General features: G+C 58.1%; 1 protein-coding gene across 30 annotated transcripts in view; it reads right to left on the reverse strand.

Annotated features, from left to right (window-relative positions):
- Positions 1 to 16558, reverse strand: part of FBRSL1 (fibrosin like 1) — an 83486-nt gene that overhangs the window by 14021 nt on the left and 52907 nt on the right. For all 30 annotated transcript variants that reach the window (XM_088828087.1, XM_055404288.2, XM_055404313.2 and 27 more), the window contains one exon: positions 394 to 439. In XM_088828087.1, coding sequence (XP_088684213.1) covers positions 394 to 439 — 46 coding nt within the window. The remainder of the gene's footprint in view (positions 1 to 393; positions 440 to 16558) is intronic.

A 16558-nucleotide genomic window follows, 5' to 3' on the forward strand; every position in this document is an offset into this window, starting at 1 on the left:
ACGGGGGCCAGTCCACACTGTGGCAGGGATGCTTCACGAGCCAGGAGCTGCTGTCCATCCCTAGAGCATGTGACTCCATGAACCTGGGAAGGGCGTGGGAAAGTACATTCCTAATGGTCCCCAGGGGGTACAGGGATTCCCCCCAACTTTGGGAACCACTGCTCCAGATCTGTGTGGCTCTGGCTGAGACACTGGTCCTCCTCCCAGCTCCCCCTGTTTCCTTGTGGCTGTTTCTGGGGGTGTGGTTTGCATCCCTCAGTAAATGTGAACACCTAACTCTGGCCTCAGGCTCTGCACCTGAAATTCAAGACAGAGCTAACTTGGGGCCTCCAGTTCATTTCAGGAGTGTGCCCTGTGCTTTTCTAGAGGCCTGGAGTCCAGGGACACACTTACCTTTATCGGCTGCTGGGGCAAAGAGCTTCTCGGAGCCCACAGATGCCTGGAAAAAAAGAGAGGAGGGTCAGGTCAAAGGGACCTACAAGGCTGGGGTGAACCTGGCCCTTAACCTCCTGCCCCTGGCACCCAGGGAACAGGTCTGGGCAGGCTCAGTGCATATGAGGGCTGCCCAGTCTGGTGGAACACGTCTTTCTGTGCCCACTGTCCCCACGTAGGAGGGTGACCACACCCAGGTCCAGTGGACTTGGACACAGGTCACTCGGCTTGTGATTAGGGACCCAAGGATTCCCCCTCAGCAGGGATGTGGGGGCTCAGTGGCCCTGCTGGGTGGGGAGCCAGGATTGGGGAATCTGGGTGCCTCCCTGCAGAGCCAGCATCAGGAACCTGAAGGTACCCCTGGGTCTGGCACTGGAGGCAGCAGGGTTGGGGGAACAGAGTGGGGATGCCCCCCGCCCCTGGGCTGAAGGCCACCGCCTGCCAGGCCTCCGACGGCCTGAGTCACAGGTCTGGGGACCACAGCCACCATAATGTACCGAGTGTCAGGGTGGAGCAGGCCCCTCTGAGTGGGGGCCAACCTGCTTCAGGAAGGAACGCGGCAGTTTCTGATGGGCCCCCTGACCCCGCCCAGCCTTCCCCTCCTGGGGAGAGGCCCGTGTATACACAGGGCCTTGGTGAGGACAGTCAGGATGAGGATGTGGCCCTCACACTGGCTCACGGGCAGAGGCCCGTAAGGCTGCTCTTAGCAGATCTTGTCTCCCTAGTTGGTGGTGTTCTAAATCAGTTTTACTGAGATATGATTCACACACCATACAACATACCCACTGAAAGTACAGAGCTGGGAGCAACCATCACCACAACCTGTTTTAGAAGACTTTCTGCACCCCCAAAAACCCCACGTGTTCTTCTGCTTTCACCCCAATCCTCACATCTCCCTTAGCCCTGGGCACTGCCACTCTGCTCCCAGTGTCTGTGGGTGCCCCGTCCTGAACTTCCAAGGGGAGAAAGCAGCCAGTGGTGGCTATTGGGAGTGGGTTGACTGAGTACCGAGGCGCATGAGACGCCCCTGTGCCCCATAATGGCCACCATCAGAAAAGACAGAAAACGGCGGGGCTTGGTGAGGGTGTGGAGAAGCTGGAAGCCCTGTGCGCTGCTGGTGGGAATGGAAAATGGTGCAGCCGCCACGGCAAGCGGTATGGAGGTTGCTCAGAAAACCAACCACAGAACTACCATGTGATACGCAGTCCCACTTGTGGGCATCTGTCCAGAGAATTGAAAGCAAGAACAGATAATGACAGGTATACAAACAGATACAAGAGTCCAGGCAGAGTGAGGCCCCACGCGGAATGGAGCCCAGGTCTGCAGGGAAAGGGTGGGAGCTGCTCGAAGAAGCTCCCTGGACCAGGGTCACAGCAGACCTACTGATGAAAATGTGCAGAGTGAACCGTGACACCTTCACGTGAACGCTGTGCCCCTTCACACCTCGTGCTAGGGTGGGCTCACCTTTCTAACCCTGCCCGGAAACCCCACATCCGAAAGAAAACAGGTGGCAAACAGCTCGAAAACAGGCTCACTGAGCCTCAGGCTGGACTGGCACTGGACCAGAAAGGAGGCTGCCAACCTGCCCCCTGCCATCCCCCTGGGAGGCCCCGGTGTGGAGGGTGGTTGCGAGGGTGCTCCTCCCACACCGGAGCTCAGGGGGCAGCAGGGAGGCTGTGGCTGTCACTTCTTCCCATGGGTTCTCAAGGCACCCTGCGTGGTGAGCAGCAGCTGTCAGAACACCTGGATCAGCGCCTCACTCAAGGAGACCCCACAGGGGTGAGCGGTCCACCTGAGCAGGGGTCTGAGGGGCAGGATGGCAGGGTCAGCAGTGCTGCCCACCCACCCCTCAGAGCCTGGATGTGGACACCTCATGCCCGCTCACTCAGCACCAGGCGTGGTCCCAGCTCTGCTGGGAGCTATGACCGCATGTCCAGGCGTGAGGTCAGGTGCCCCCAGAGCCCTGTACCCTCCTGTGAAGGCCCATGAGCCACCTACCCTCCTGCAATCCCAGGGTCCACCCAAAGACCTCGCAGGGCCTCAGCCTCAGAGGACTGGACCCTCACCATGACCCCAGGAGGGGGTCCCGGTGTCACCCGCACTTGAGGCCATACAGCTGCTGTAATTATTATTAACAGCTGGTCTCATTAACAGTTTCACAAATTAGTTCTCCACAGAGCAGCCAAGAGTATCTTTCAAAACCAAAGCAGAACAAGTCATCCCGGGACTGAAAACAGTCCAGGGCCTTCCCACGGCCCCAAACTACAGTGTGCATTTCTCCCCCAGCCCCCAAAGGCTGTGACCAGCTGGCCTGCCTGGGCCCTGACCCAGGGACTTCAGTCAAGTCCCCCAGGCCTTCCCAGAACCCCTCAGTCTGAGGGTGCCTCCCTCGCTGGTGCAGATTTAAATCCTCTCTGCTTGCTGCCCTGCACCAGGGGGAGGAGGGCATGAGTGGGCACTCGGAGCCCCCCCAGATGAGAGGAACAGAAGCAGAGGCCGCTGCTGGGCTCTGCCGAGAACACCCTCGTGAAGGTCTTTGTTACCTGTGGCCCTGACAGCCCCTCTGAGCCTGGCCCCGTGCAAGCAGCCCACGGGGGTCCCCAGCACCTCCTGGGGTGCCTGATCACATGCCCTCAGCAGGTGAAACAAATGAGCTAAAGGGCTGAGTCTCAAAGCTATCATTACCTCCCAGGGGTGTGGTCGCTGGGCCACCAGGATGGGGAAGGGGCGGCTACCTCCTGGCAGGCGGTGCCTCAGCTGCACACTCTGTGCCAGCCCTCCCTGGAACCCCCTCCTCCGATATAGCAGGGCATCTCCATCCCACCAAGGCTGATAGTATGGGAAGGAAACAGCAGAGGCATCACTCTGAGAAAACGAGTTTGTTTCTGTGGGGCACAACTGTCCTAGGTCCCAGAATAGGGGTGAAGGGGTGAGCAGCAAATTCAGTTAAGGCTGCAGGAGCCCTTGCCCAGCCCAGCAGGACGCCCAGCCAGGCCAGTTCCGGTTCACTTCAAGGCCCCAGGCTGGAGCACCGACTTCCAGAGACGGAAGGTGGCGCCCCAGACCCTGGGAAAGTCAAGGGACCAGAGATGGGGGAGTGGAGGAGGGGGCGAGCAGCAGCAATGGGGGAGGGTCTTCCCTAGCCCTGGAGACCCCTGGGGTGCTGCCCAGGCAAAGGCAGGAGGCAGGTGGCCGGCCATTCTCCTCTCCCTATCTGGTCCCACACCACACTGCTCAAGTTAAAGTTTGCTCAAAGAAGTTGAGGGATCCAAGTCCCCAGAGGGGTCACGGGCAGGGACCTGGCAGGCTTCCACCACATGGCAAGGGCCTGGACACCTGGCTAGGCACAATAACGCCCATTGGAGAAGGCTCTCAACAAACACAGGCATCCTCAGGCCCCAGGAGGTCTGGGCCACAGCCCAGGCTACAACCCCCTTGCCAGCACAGGTATAAAGCCAGCCATTGCTGGTACATGTCCCAGGTCGAGGTCCTTCGGTGACTTTCCTTCCAGGACAAGGGGTCTGGAGCCGGCTAGCTGACCCAAGGCGGGCTAGCAGTCCCAGCGAAACCACTACACCTGTGCTAATAACTTCTAGAGGATTATCTACTGGGACATGACCCAGGCAGCACGGGTATCTTCCCGCCCTGGCACTGAGCCCGTGTAGGGGTGGAAGGAAAGGGTCACTTGGGCCAGACTACAGGTTGGAGAGCCCCGTGGAGGGGGCAAGCTCGGTACCAAAACATCAGGGCCAGCACTCACACCCCAGAGGTAGTCAACCCCAGCTGCGGGCGGAGGTCAAGGCGCGCTTTGTCTGCGAGGACCCGACCTGTGGGGCAGCCTCGGCCCAAACACGCGGCACAACCTCCTCCGGTCGCGCCCCGCCCCAGACAAAGAGCTCCAACTCCTGGCAGGTGAGCGCGACGGGCGCCGGGAACCCGGGTGGCCGAGCCCGCGCCGGGGCGCAGACAAAGGCGCGAGCCCCCCCACCTGCCCAACGCCCAGCCCAGCCTACGCCCCGAGACCCTCTGCGGGTCTGCCACCACGTGCACCCCAGGGGCGCAGGCGGAGGTACTTGGGGGTCTCCGCGCGCCCGGCTCCCGAGAGTCGGAAGGAGCAGAGCGCCGGGTACCTCTCTTGGTCCTCTAGAGGGGGCGGCGGCTCTCTCAACCCCTATCTCCAAAGTCCCGAGTGCCTCCCCGGAGTCACCAGCTCTCACTCACCGCGCGCGCGCCCTGGGTCCCGCGCGCTCTGCTGACGATCGCCGCTAGTCCTCGGACCAGAGCCAGAGACGAAGATGGGCGGCATGGACGCCGGCGGCAGAGCGCGGGCCCCTGCCAGCCTTCGACCGTCGAAGTGGCCCCTCTCCCGTCGCGCCCTGCCTAGCCGGAACCCAGGCCGGGGGCGCACGGGCCACGCATGACCCCCACGCCGACTTGGCGCGCTCCGGGATGCTCGCAGTGCGCACTGGAGTCCCGGGCGCCGTCGGGCGCGGCACGGGGACCGGAGACGGCGGCGGCGGCGGCGGCGGGCAGGCACTGCTGGCGGGCGCGCAGGCGGCGGCCAGGGAGCGCGACGGGGCGGGGCGGGGGCGGGGCGCGGGCAGGCCCGACTAATCCAGCCCCGAGGCGTAGATCTGCCCGCGCCCGGCAGCAGGTTTGGGTTCAAGCAATCGCCGTGCCATCCCCGCCACCAGGTCACGGCGCGGTGCCAGCTATACCGAACTACGTAAGGGCTGACTCCTCCGATGGTCACAGCAACGAATATGGACGGTTCCTACGCCCAGTTTAGCGAGGTCGAGCAGCTGAGACTTGAAGGAAGGACAACAGAACCCCCACATCTGTCTGATGTAAGCTCTGCCCTCGGTTTCACCATCGGTGAAATGGGGACGCAAAGTGGGAGAAGAGGTCCCATTTTGCAATTACAATATGCACAAAATACGCCAACCCTGACCACTATTCAGGAGCTACCTAGCCACTCCGTGGACCAAAAGAATTGAGATCCAGGGGGAACAACTGCCCCTTTAGAAAGTCGAGTACACGTGTGTTAGTCACTCAGTCCTGCCCAACTGTTTGCGACTACATGGACTATATGTAGCCGCCAGGCCCCTGTCCATGGAATTTTCCAGGCAAGAATACTGGAGTGGGTTGCCATTCCATGGGTGGCTCAGTGGTAAAGAATCCACCTGCCAATGCAGGAGACACAGGAGATTCACAGGTCCATCCCTAGACCGGGAAGATCCCCTGGGGGAAGGAAATAGCAATCTACGCCAGTATTATTGCCTGGGAAATCCCATGGACAAAGCAGCCTGGCGGGCAACAGTCCATAGGGTCACAAGAGTCAGACACAATTTAAGCAACTAAACAACAATGCCCCATATGGATCCAGGTGCATGGGGCAGCACCTTCCACTCCACAGCACATAGATGCAACACCCGGACGCCAGCAGCACAACTCCCAATCAAGAAACTTGCTGTAAAAAATAAAATCCATGGAGAGTAATGGGATGGAACGGCTGTGGAAGGAGTTTGGGAGCCCCACCTCTAAGCTGCTGTGGGACTGGGGGCACTAGAGTGTCAGTTCTGGTGAGGCATCCAGGGACCCACAGCTTATTGCCCAGGTTTAGGGCCTGCATATACCTGCCCCAGGTTGAACGATCAGAGGTGGGTCCTTTCAAGGGGGAAGAGTGCAGCCATTCAGTTGGGACCATGGGAACCAGTCACAGAGCTGTGCAGGCTGGGCCAGCGCCCCCCTTTTCAAAAGGTGGCAAAACACTAGAAAACACGTGCACTTGCACAGCCTACAGGGAATCTCCAACCTCACAGAACAAATGGCTAATGGTGCCAGCCTCTAGGTGGGGCTTTTAAGTCCTTTTGCTCTGTTGAATTACTTTCTATTGACATGCACCAATTTACTGCTTACCCTGCCCCCTAAAACACCATACCTCCAAACTCAGTTTCTTGCCACAGAAATAGCTTATATGTGGCCCTTGCTGTGTGTCAACCAGCACTGTGCTGTATAGCTTCTAACCATGAAATCACTGGGCCCTCATGCTTATCTTTGAGGACACACTAGTCATCCCTATTGTGTTGATGAGGAAAAACAGAGAAGTGAGGTGACTTGCTGGAGGCCACAGAGCTGGTATGTGCCAAAATTAGGATCTGAACCCTGGCAGTCTGACCGTGGATGTCTGTGAGCTTAGCCAAAACATGCTCTGCCTCCAGGAAGGCAACAGAGGCTGGACCTAGGACTTGGGATTTTGGTGGGAGAATCCTGACTGTCAGGCTGGGGGTTAGGGGGTCTGCGGGCCTGTGTGCTCCTGTGCCCACCGCACCATGACCCAGATGGGCTCTAGTACTCGGCCCAGCTCCAAGGCCTCTAGTAGCAAAAGGGAAGATATTCATGCAGTGGGATGTCCCTATGTACCTCTCTGGGATCAGCGGCAAAAGGGCCTTAAGCCTGGAAATCTGTGAACCTTACACAGCAAAGTGGAATTAAGGCTGGTCATCCATTAACTGTGAGATGGGGAGATGACCCCATGCTGTTTTAGTTCAGTCGCTAAGTCGTGTCTGACTCTTTGTGACCCCATGGCCAGGCCTCCCTGTCCTTCACTATCTCTCGGAGTTTGCTCACACTCATGTCCATTGAGTCAGTGGACATGCAACCATCTCATTCTCTGTCGTCCCCTTCTGCCCTCAATCTTTCCCAGCATCAGGGTCTTTTCCAACGAGTCAGCTCTTCACAGCAGGTGGCCAAAGAATTTCCGCTTTGAGTTTCAGCTTCAGCATCAGTCTTTCCAATGAATATTCAGGGTTGATTTCCTTTAGGATAGACTGGTTTGATCTTGCTGTCCAAGGGACTCTCAAGAGTCTTCTCGAGCACCACAGTTCAAAAGCGTCAATTCTTCAGCACACAGTCTTCATTATGGTTCAACATTCACATCCGTAATGATGACCCCATGAGCAGTTTAATCACAGGGTCCTTACTAGTGGGAGGGGGAGGTGCGAAGACGCTGCCCTGCTGCTGGCTGTGAAGATGAAAGAAGGCGCCAGGAGTGTGGGCCCCTCTCCAAGCTCCAAAACACCACTGATGGATTCTCCTGGAGCTGCAGAGGGACCAGCCCAGTCCACTTGACTCCCACAGACTGAGAGTTAACAGTGTAGTATTCAGCCACCAAGTGCGTGCCAATCTGTCACAGCAGCTATCCTCACATCAAGGACCCCGATGAGGGGATGGTGTGCAGAAGAACAAGCTCTTGGGCCTCCAGAGCTGCCCAGATGCGCCATCAGCAGGCCTGAGTCAGCCTCGGCCTACTGGGAGCGATGGACAATACGCCAGCAAACAGGCAATGAGTCAGACTGGGTGGACAGGCAATAAAGGGTGACACGATCTGAATGGCAGCTGGGGGAGACTTCCCATGAGGGACATTTGAGCTGATACCTGAAAGAGGAGAAGGTCCAAGCTGAGGGGAGGTCTGTGGAAGAGTCCCCTGGGGGCGGCCGCAGACAGTGCAAAAGTCCCTGAGGCAGGAACAACCTGGCAGGGCCTTCCATAGATGTGGCATGAGGGCACAGGGCCTCGAGGCCATGACGGAGCTCAGGCATTTGTGCCAAGTGACAGGAAGAGGTGTGTATGGAGTCTGAGGAAGACAGAGGTGATGAGATCATTAAGAAGGCCCTGCTGTAGGAACCACCACATGGCTGGGTGGGGTGCGAGGAGCTGGGCTAGAAGCTGCTGTGACAAGCAGGTGTGGGGATGAAAAGGGGTGGGACCCCTCCAGACGTGCGGACAGGAGCTGTTCCATGGGAGCCGTCAGCCAGTAGCTGGTGACGGAGCTTACAGCTCCGAGGTGGTGACCTTGGTGCACCAGGTCAGGCGCCATCCCCAATTGAGCAACTGAATCCTCTGGGCCCCCAAAGGTGTTCCGTTGTCATGTGTCCTACAGATGAGCAGCCAGGCTGCACCCAGCCTCTCCAGCTACCTGGAGACCCCACCCCTGCTGTAACAGGTTCTAGGAGCCAGGGTGGAGGTGGGGAGAGCGGGTGGGAACTGAGGGCCGGGCCGGTGCCAGGAACCAGTGGGAGCAGCTAGGAGACTCGCCAGCCCTAGCCCAGCCTCATCATCCTGGTAGAACAAGCTCCTGAGTCTGACCAAGGTCTCAATGTCCCCCCTTGGCTCCTGTCTTGGGGCCTCTCCTACCACTGCCTCAGACCTTGGAGGAGACCCTGTCTTCCTGTAATGATACAGCTTCACGTCAAACATCATTCTTAAGTCCAACATGGGCACTGAGTCCTTGGAAAGGCTGCAATCCTGGCCCCATCCTCTGGTTTGGGAGGAAAACCAGACTTTAGGCAAGACCACCTTTAAGTCCTTTTAGAAAGGAGAGTGGTGTGGTCTGAGAAGACCTAATGAGGTTAGAAATGTAGAAAGAAATGGAGTGGGACTAGATTAGCAGGAAGAATGAAGGCAGCCATTGGAGAGCATAGGGATGTCTCTCAGACCTTCAGGCCAGACAGACGTTAATACCCTCGCAGCCTGTGGTCAGCAGCACGGTTACCCAGGGTTCCAGGATCAGCAACCAACATTCTGTGTCCGTTGTCCTTACGCAGAGCCAGCGGAGGCGTCGTCACGGGGTCCATGCAGGGTGTTCCACCCACAACCGGGGGACACTAGGAGTACCCACCCCACTGCCAGTCAGTCAGTCACTGGGCTACTCTCTGCTAGGCTAAGATGGTGACAGCCAGCCCACTCCCTCGTGGCTATCTCTCAGTAGGGCAAGTGGATGCAGAGGCTACAGATGAAGGCCCATGGGCCATGTGACAGGAACACCTGCCAAGACAGGGCACTATGTATGCGAGGAGGCCAGTGTGGCTTGGGTGGAGGGGCGACAGGCTTCCTGGGCCCAGCTTCTCTGCCTTGGTTAGTTCTTGCCAAGGAGTTGCGTGGCTTCACATAGAGGGAGCTCATGGGCGTGGACTGGAACCTGGATCCTCTCAGCCAGGCTGGCAGGCTCAGCTGAGGGGAGGGCATGGAGGGCGGGGCAGAGTGCTGAGGGTCCGCGCTAGCTGGGCGTGTCAGTCATCCAGTGTTGGGAAAGAGGCAAAGGCCAGAAAAATCTACAAATGCTCACTAAGAGGAATCAGAGATCAAATTGCCAGCATTTTCTGGATCATCAAAAAAGCAAAGAAGTTCCAGAAAAACATCTACTTCTGCTTCATTGACTATGCTAAAGTCTTTGTCTGTGTGGATCACAACAAACTGTGGAAAATTCTTAAGAGATGGGAATACCAGACCACCTGACCTGCCTCCTAAGAAATCTGTATGCGGGTGAAGACTTAACAGTTAGAACCGGACACGAACAACAGACTTGCTCAAAACTGGAAAAGGAACACGTCAAGGTTGTATATTGTTACCCCGCTTATTTAACTTCCATGCAGAGTACATCATGGGAAATGGGAGTTGGATGAATCACAAGCTGGAGTCAAGATTGCCGGGAGAAGTAACGACCTCAGATATGCAGATGATTCCACTCTAATGGCAGAAAATGAAGAGGAACTAAACAGCCTCTTGATGAGCTAAAAGAGGATAGTGAAAAAGCTGGCTTGAAATTCAACATTCAAAAAACTAAGATCATGGTGTCCAGTCCCATCACTTCATGGCAAACAGAAGGGGACAAAGTGAAAGCAGTGACAGACCTTATTTTCTTGGGCCCCCAAATCACTGCAGACCGTGACTCCAGCCATGAAATTAAAAGAAGCTTGCTCCATGGAAGGAAAGCTATGACAGACCTATAAAACGTATGAACAAGCAGAGACATCACTTTGCCAACAAAGGTGCATATAGTCAAAGCTATGGTTTTTCCAGTAATGCATGGATGTGAGAGTTGGACCATAAAGAAGGCTGAATGCCACAGAATTGATGCTTTTGAACTGTGATGCTGGAAAACTCCTGAGAGTCCCTTGGACATCAAGGAGATCAAGCCAGTCAATCCTAAAGGAAACCAACCCTGAATATTCATTGGAAGGACTGATGCTGAAGCTTCAATACTTCCCTGATGCTGGGAAAGACTGAAGGCAAAAGGAGAAGGGGGCGGCAGAGGATGAGATGGTTAGAGAGCATCACTGACACAATGGACATGAACTTGAGCAAATTCCAGGAGATGGTGGAGGACAGGGAAGTCTGGTGGGCTGCAGTCCATGGGGTCCAAGGAGTCGGACACAACATAGTGACTGAACAACAGAAGGTCACTAAGATCCCACTCAGTGCTGGCTTGCCCTCCTCACTGACCAGAAAAAGGAAACCCAGTGCAAAACAGCTACAAGGGGGTAATGCAGATTGTGCCAGAGATGTGAGATTTCATGCAACTGAGAAGACCCTTCAGAAAGCCTTGGAGGAAGGAGCTTGGTGATGGGCTTGGGAGTACAGTTGAGGGGATGCACAGAGGAGCTTTTAAGGCAGCGGTCCCTTTGCCATCCTCGGCGCTGTGGCCACAACAGCCCTCTGCGGTTCGTGCTGCCCACGAGGTGGCTGTGGGCAGGAGGACAGGGCAGCCTGCTTTGGGCTGAGTGTGGCCCTGAGAGACAGGCACACCCAGGACCTCAGAATGGGGCCATATTTGGAATGAGGGTCTTGGCAGGTGGGATCCAGGATCGACTGGGTGCCCACGTCCTATGACTGCCTTCTACACAGAGGAGACACAGTCATGGGGGTGTGAGGGCCCACATGACCGCAGACGTGGAGATGGGAGCCATTCCACCAGCTCGGGGAGCCTGAGGCCACCAGAGGCAGGAATCCTCCTCCGGAGGAAGCACAGCCCTGCCCACACCTTGACTCTAGGCCCCGGGTCTCCGCAACCGGAACCCTGGGAGTATAACTTGCTGTGGACTGAGCCGCCCAGTGTGCGGTGCTTGAGTCCAGTGAGCGTGAGGTGGGCACCCTGACCAGCCCATCCCTGAGGGCAGTGCGTTCTCAGCCAGTGTCTGAGGCAGGAGCCATGGGCTATGGGTATCAGGAGGAAGTGGTGGAGGCGGAGGCAGGCTTGGCTCTTTTCAGCTAGAACTGCAAAGCCCTTTCTTTTGGGACTGGGGACTAGGGTCTGGTCTGCAGGTCCCTTAGTGGGGTGGGAGGCATCGAGTGGGGCGATGCCTCTGGTCCTACCGGGGGGTGGAGGTGGGACGGGAGTAGGGAATGGGACTCACAGGGCGGAGCCCTCTTCTGGACGCTAATCCAGCTCTCCGCTGTGGCAGGGTCAGGGCATGCAGGGAGAGGCCTCGAGTCTCAGGGGACGGGATGGGCTGTCTTGGTCTACCTCTAACCCCTGCCCCATCCACCCTATTTGTTCTCAAGCTCTGACTATGTCTGAAAGCATCCACCTGTTTTGTGCGCTTGGTCTTTGCCTGTGTCCTGATGGATCCCATGGTTCCCACCAGCCTCCCCCCCTGACCCAAGGTAGAGAGACCACCTACCTTGCACGCCTGCACCAGGCCCTGGGTGCCCCCAGCCCAGTGAGGCCTCCTCTGAGGCTAGCAGGGCAGGTGTGGCCATCTGAAGGGCCTTGGGTCTCTGGATTTTAGCCTAAGGAGACCCATTTTGGACTTCTGACCTCCTGAACTATGAACCTGAACTGCTTTAGGTCATTGGTGGTTTGTTACAGCAGCTGTAGGACACGCGGACCACCCCCACCCCTGCATCTCTAGCCCAGGCCTCGCCATCGCCTGCTAGGATCCGTGCAGTAGCCTGACAGTGCTTGACTCTCCCTGGGGACTCCAGTCCTGGCAGATCCTCACTTGGTCCCTCAGGCTCCTCGCTGTGGGTTGGGCTGCAGGACAGACGTCACTTCAGAGGGTTAGCTGGGGCAGAATGAACCGATGTGGGCAGGGCCCAGGAGGTGTGGGCTACATTTTAGTCACCAGATCACAGTCCTTGCTGGGATCTATGCACCGCCCCCAATGCCAGCCCAAGACCCTCAGAGAGCAAACTGCCAAAGGCTCTTCCTTGGGAGACCCGTGGGAAGACACTGTGGGCAGAGCAGCCCTTGGTCACAATGCACAGCCCCTCCCAACCCCCGTGAGGACATCCCTGTGAGGTCTCCCTGCTCCAGCTGAGGTGGGGGCACCCGAGGAGCACCAGCTGCGGGCGCTTCTGTCCCCACAGCATCGGCCTGGGAAGGGGGGCAGCGGCTAGGAGAGAGGAGGCTGGGTGAGCCTCCTACAGACTCCGGTAGGTGTTCTCAGGACTGGGGCCGGGCCAGGCACAGGAGGAAAACCTCTGTGAGCAGGGGGACTCTAAGGGCAAGCAGGGGCATCCGCGGGAACTGGGCACTGAGCATTTCTCAGAGGCTGTCAGCTGGGGAGGGCTGTGGTGGTGGTGGCAGGGCCAGAGGGGTGGTGCCCCGTGATGGCAGCAGGGACGATTGCTAGGCTCTGTCTGAGCTGCTGTCATGTCTGTGTGGCCTTTCCGTGTCGTCACAGGGGACCTAAAGGGTAGACCTGCTAAGCCTCATTTCAGAGATGAAAACACGGGGGTTCAGAGAAGGCTGAGCCTGGACTGGGGTCTGTGCTCACTGCAGACTGAAGGCCTAGAAGCAGCAAGGCTTTGGAAGAGGATGTGTTGGGGTGGGAGAGGGGGTGGGGGTCGAAGTGGGGGTAAGAGTGGGGCTGGGGCTGAGAAGCTGGCCAGACCACCTCAGCAGCCAGCACCAACCTCTGGAATCCCTGCCTCCACCCCAGGCTCCAGGAACCACCACGACCCCCACTTCACAACATTTAGCAAAGAGTCGAGGCTCTGGGGGTAAAGGGCTGGCTGTGGGAGTCTGGCCCTCAGAGGGCCCCAGGCCCTCCAGCCAGCTGCCTGACCGCTCCCTCCCAGGCCCTGTTCCTGCAGCCCAGCACAGGGAGCATGTCCTGGTGGAGTCAGGGATGGGGGTCGCGCTAAGCCTGGCAGACAGGCCAGACAGAGAGAGCCCTCCAGAGAGAGCTGGGTGCTGACCGGCCAGCCATCTCGCTGGGCTGCTGAGGCAGACAGCAGCTGGCCAGGCCAGCGGGTTGCCTAATGAGCCCCACACAATTTTTCACCCCATATTTTTCCAATAAAAGAGCAGTTAAACTCCAACCACAGCCATCTGGCCGCTGGGCTCCGGAGCCTCCTGGCAGCACGGCCGCCTTCCCCACCAGCAGTTGGATGCCCAGAGCAGGACTTGGGGGCAGCGTGGGGAAGCATGTGAGGGATTATGTGGGGGGGAGCCACATGTTTTGGGGCGCTGAGGGGGGCCTGCAGCCCACATGGGCTGCCCCCAGGGCAGGGCCTGGTCCCTCAGAAGGAAAGGCGGTAGAGAGGTTTTCCATCTGTCTGTCTGTCTGTCTGGGTGTCAGCCTCAGGGGCTGGGCTGGCCTCTGAGAGTCTGTGTCTGGGAGGCACAATGTCCTCATTGTGTTTGCACCTGGAGCCAGAGGCAGAGCCCAGGGCTGGTGAGGAGGGGCAGGTGGGCTGGCAGGAGCCCGGGGTCGGGGGCAGGTCCACCTGGCCTCAGATATTGGAGCAAACTGGCCAGGAGAGATGGGCCCTGGACCTTCCTACCGTCCGCCCTCCCTGCCTGCCATGGCGTCGCCAGCACCCAGCACGTGGGTGAGTCAGCATGGACAGACCCCATCAGCGGCAGCCTCTCCCTCTCCCGCCCCAGCTGCACGCCCAGCTTGCCCCTCCTTCACTGACCCCTCCTCCCAGAGCAGCCCAGGTGGCTTCCAACTGGCTGCTGAAAATCTGCTCTGAGCCAAGGAAGGTAACAGGTCAAGCTTGTTCCAACTTGTCCTGGGAGGCACCCCCGTGGGTGCGCAGGGAGCTGCCCCCGGCCCGTTGGCTGCCAGGTTCCTGGGGAGGCCAGGGCGCTGCTATAAGTGGACGCTGACCTCCATCCCGCCCATGCTCTTGCGGTCTCCTAAAGGCAGGACTTTGGCCACCCTGGACATGCTATGGAGACACTTGGCCTTCCTCCTGTCCAGCTCCTACTGGCTCTGCTCCTGGAGGAAAGCAGTCGGAGCACTGCCAGGAGCAGAGGCCTCCTCTCTGCTGTCAGGACGGGGCCCTGCCACAGGCCAGCCAAACTGAGGTGGAGAGGCGGATGGTCACTTTAGCTGAGGTCCCAGGCAAGTGTCTGCCAGGGCCTTCTGACCTGCGCCTGCTTTTTGATGGGCCCAGAGGAAGTTACTCATCGTACAGAAACCCAGCTTGGGCAAAGGACAGATGGCACTCAGGTCTCTCTGGTTATCCAAACTCTCCATACCCACCACCTCGACTCAGAACCAAACAGCCTTGAGTAACCAGGTGTCCCTGCCACGGAGAAAACCAAGAAATCTGAACCACAGTTGATACCCTTGGTGCATAATTAGTGTCCCCAAGGAGCACTGCCAGGGTAAGGCTGTGCGGCAGGGACCTCCCAGGATGGTGGTTCCCCATAGGATTTGGAACAAAAGCTGAACTTCTTGCCATGATTATTTTTTACATCGTGACCCCTCTGAGCTCATCCCCTCCCTCCTTCCTTCTGCTTCAGCTCCACTGGACACTTTGCACCAACATCATCCCTGCCTCACCAGGGAGGTGATCAGTCACTCTGGAAGATCAATGGTGTGAGAAGAGGGAATGCAGATGAGATGGCTGGTGCTAGAACTGCCCCCGGGGATTAAGTGTGACTATGAGGAAGGGCTTCCCTGGTGGCTCAGATGCTAAAGAGTCTGCCTGCGATACAGGAGACCTGGCTTCGACAATCCCTGGGTCGGGAAGATCCTCTGGAGAAGGGAATGGCAACCCACTCCAGTACTGTTGCCTGGAGAATTCCATGGATAGAGGAGTCCAGTGGGCTCATGGGGTCACAAAGAGTTGGATATAACTGATCGACTCACACTTTCATGAGGAGGAAGCCATTTGCCAAGAAGGGCCAAGCAGAAAGAGGAACCTGATGACTGCAGACAGGCCATGCCAACCTAGAAGGCCGACATCCAGGTCTTTAGGTGAGAAGAAGAAATCACTAAGCCACCGTTGAGTCCGGTTTCCATTACAGGAGTAAACGCGTTTCCTAGCTGATCCGGGGCCCAGTCAGTTCTGACCATGCACATCCCCGTCCCAGTGGCAGAAATACCAAGATTCAGCCAGGCTGGTTGGTGAATGCCCTGGGCCCTAAAGTGAGCCCCTGTCCTAGGTCACTGCTCTGTGGAGCCCACGACCTCCCCTCCATCAGGCAGCCCACGGGGCTCTGACCAGGACCCCTCTGGCCTAGGCTGAGTGGCACCGCTGTCAGCAGCATGGATTCTCAGCCCTGGCTTCTGGCCTTCATCTCAGGTTGCCCAGCGACACACTCGAGTGTCACAGGAGACCCAAACGCTCACGGAGAAGGCAAACTTGGGTGAGATGGGAGAAAACCTGTACCTTTCCCTGGCTTACCAGCCAAGAAGCTTTCTAAAGCATGACTTGGCTCTGTCCATGTCCACTTCTGGGGACGCGTCCACTCACAAACAGCAGCAGACAGGCTTACTCACTCTGTGCTAACTCGCTCACTGTAGCCCCCGTCAGTCATGGGGCAGCTGGGGACACAGGGGCATGGAGACTGGGCCGCTTCTCTCTCCCTCCTCTGACCTTGGCCAGCCCGCAACGGAGCCAGGGGCTGTCGCTCGCGGGACTGGGTGTGTCCCCGCATCACCCGTCCAGCCCACTCAGGGCCCACCACTGCGGCCCCAGCCCAGTCAGCGTGAGGAAGACTGGACTCAGCCCTTCCTCCTCAGGACCCCCTGAGGCCCCAACACAGAACCTTCCAGCAGAGGGCTCTGGGACTCGGACCCTGGACTTCTCAAAGAGCCCCCAGAGTGGAGTTCTTCCTCAGGCTGCACAGGGAATTGCCAGAAAGAACCACGGGTTCCAGACCACCCCCAGACTTGGCCAGAGTGAGCTTCTGGGCCAGCTCGAGGGTGGGTGTGAGTGTAGAGGAAGCCACAGCCACGGCCCCCCAAGCGCCCTCAGTCACAGCCCGCAGGCCTTGATGCTCGGAGCCGATAGCCCCGTGCAGTTCTCAGTGTGCGTGCTCAGGGTGGCCGCGTGCGGCTGGGCCCTGGCTCTGCCCTTCCAGTCCCTGGTCTCCACTCCC

The sequence above is a fragment of the Moschus berezovskii genome, chromosome 19 (assembly GCF_049115385.1).
Source record: "Moschus berezovskii isolate FMDL1 chromosome 19, NW_MosBer_1.0, whole genome shotgun sequence".
NCBI lineage: Eukaryota > Metazoa > Chordata > Mammalia > Artiodactyla > Moschidae > Moschus > Moschus berezovskii.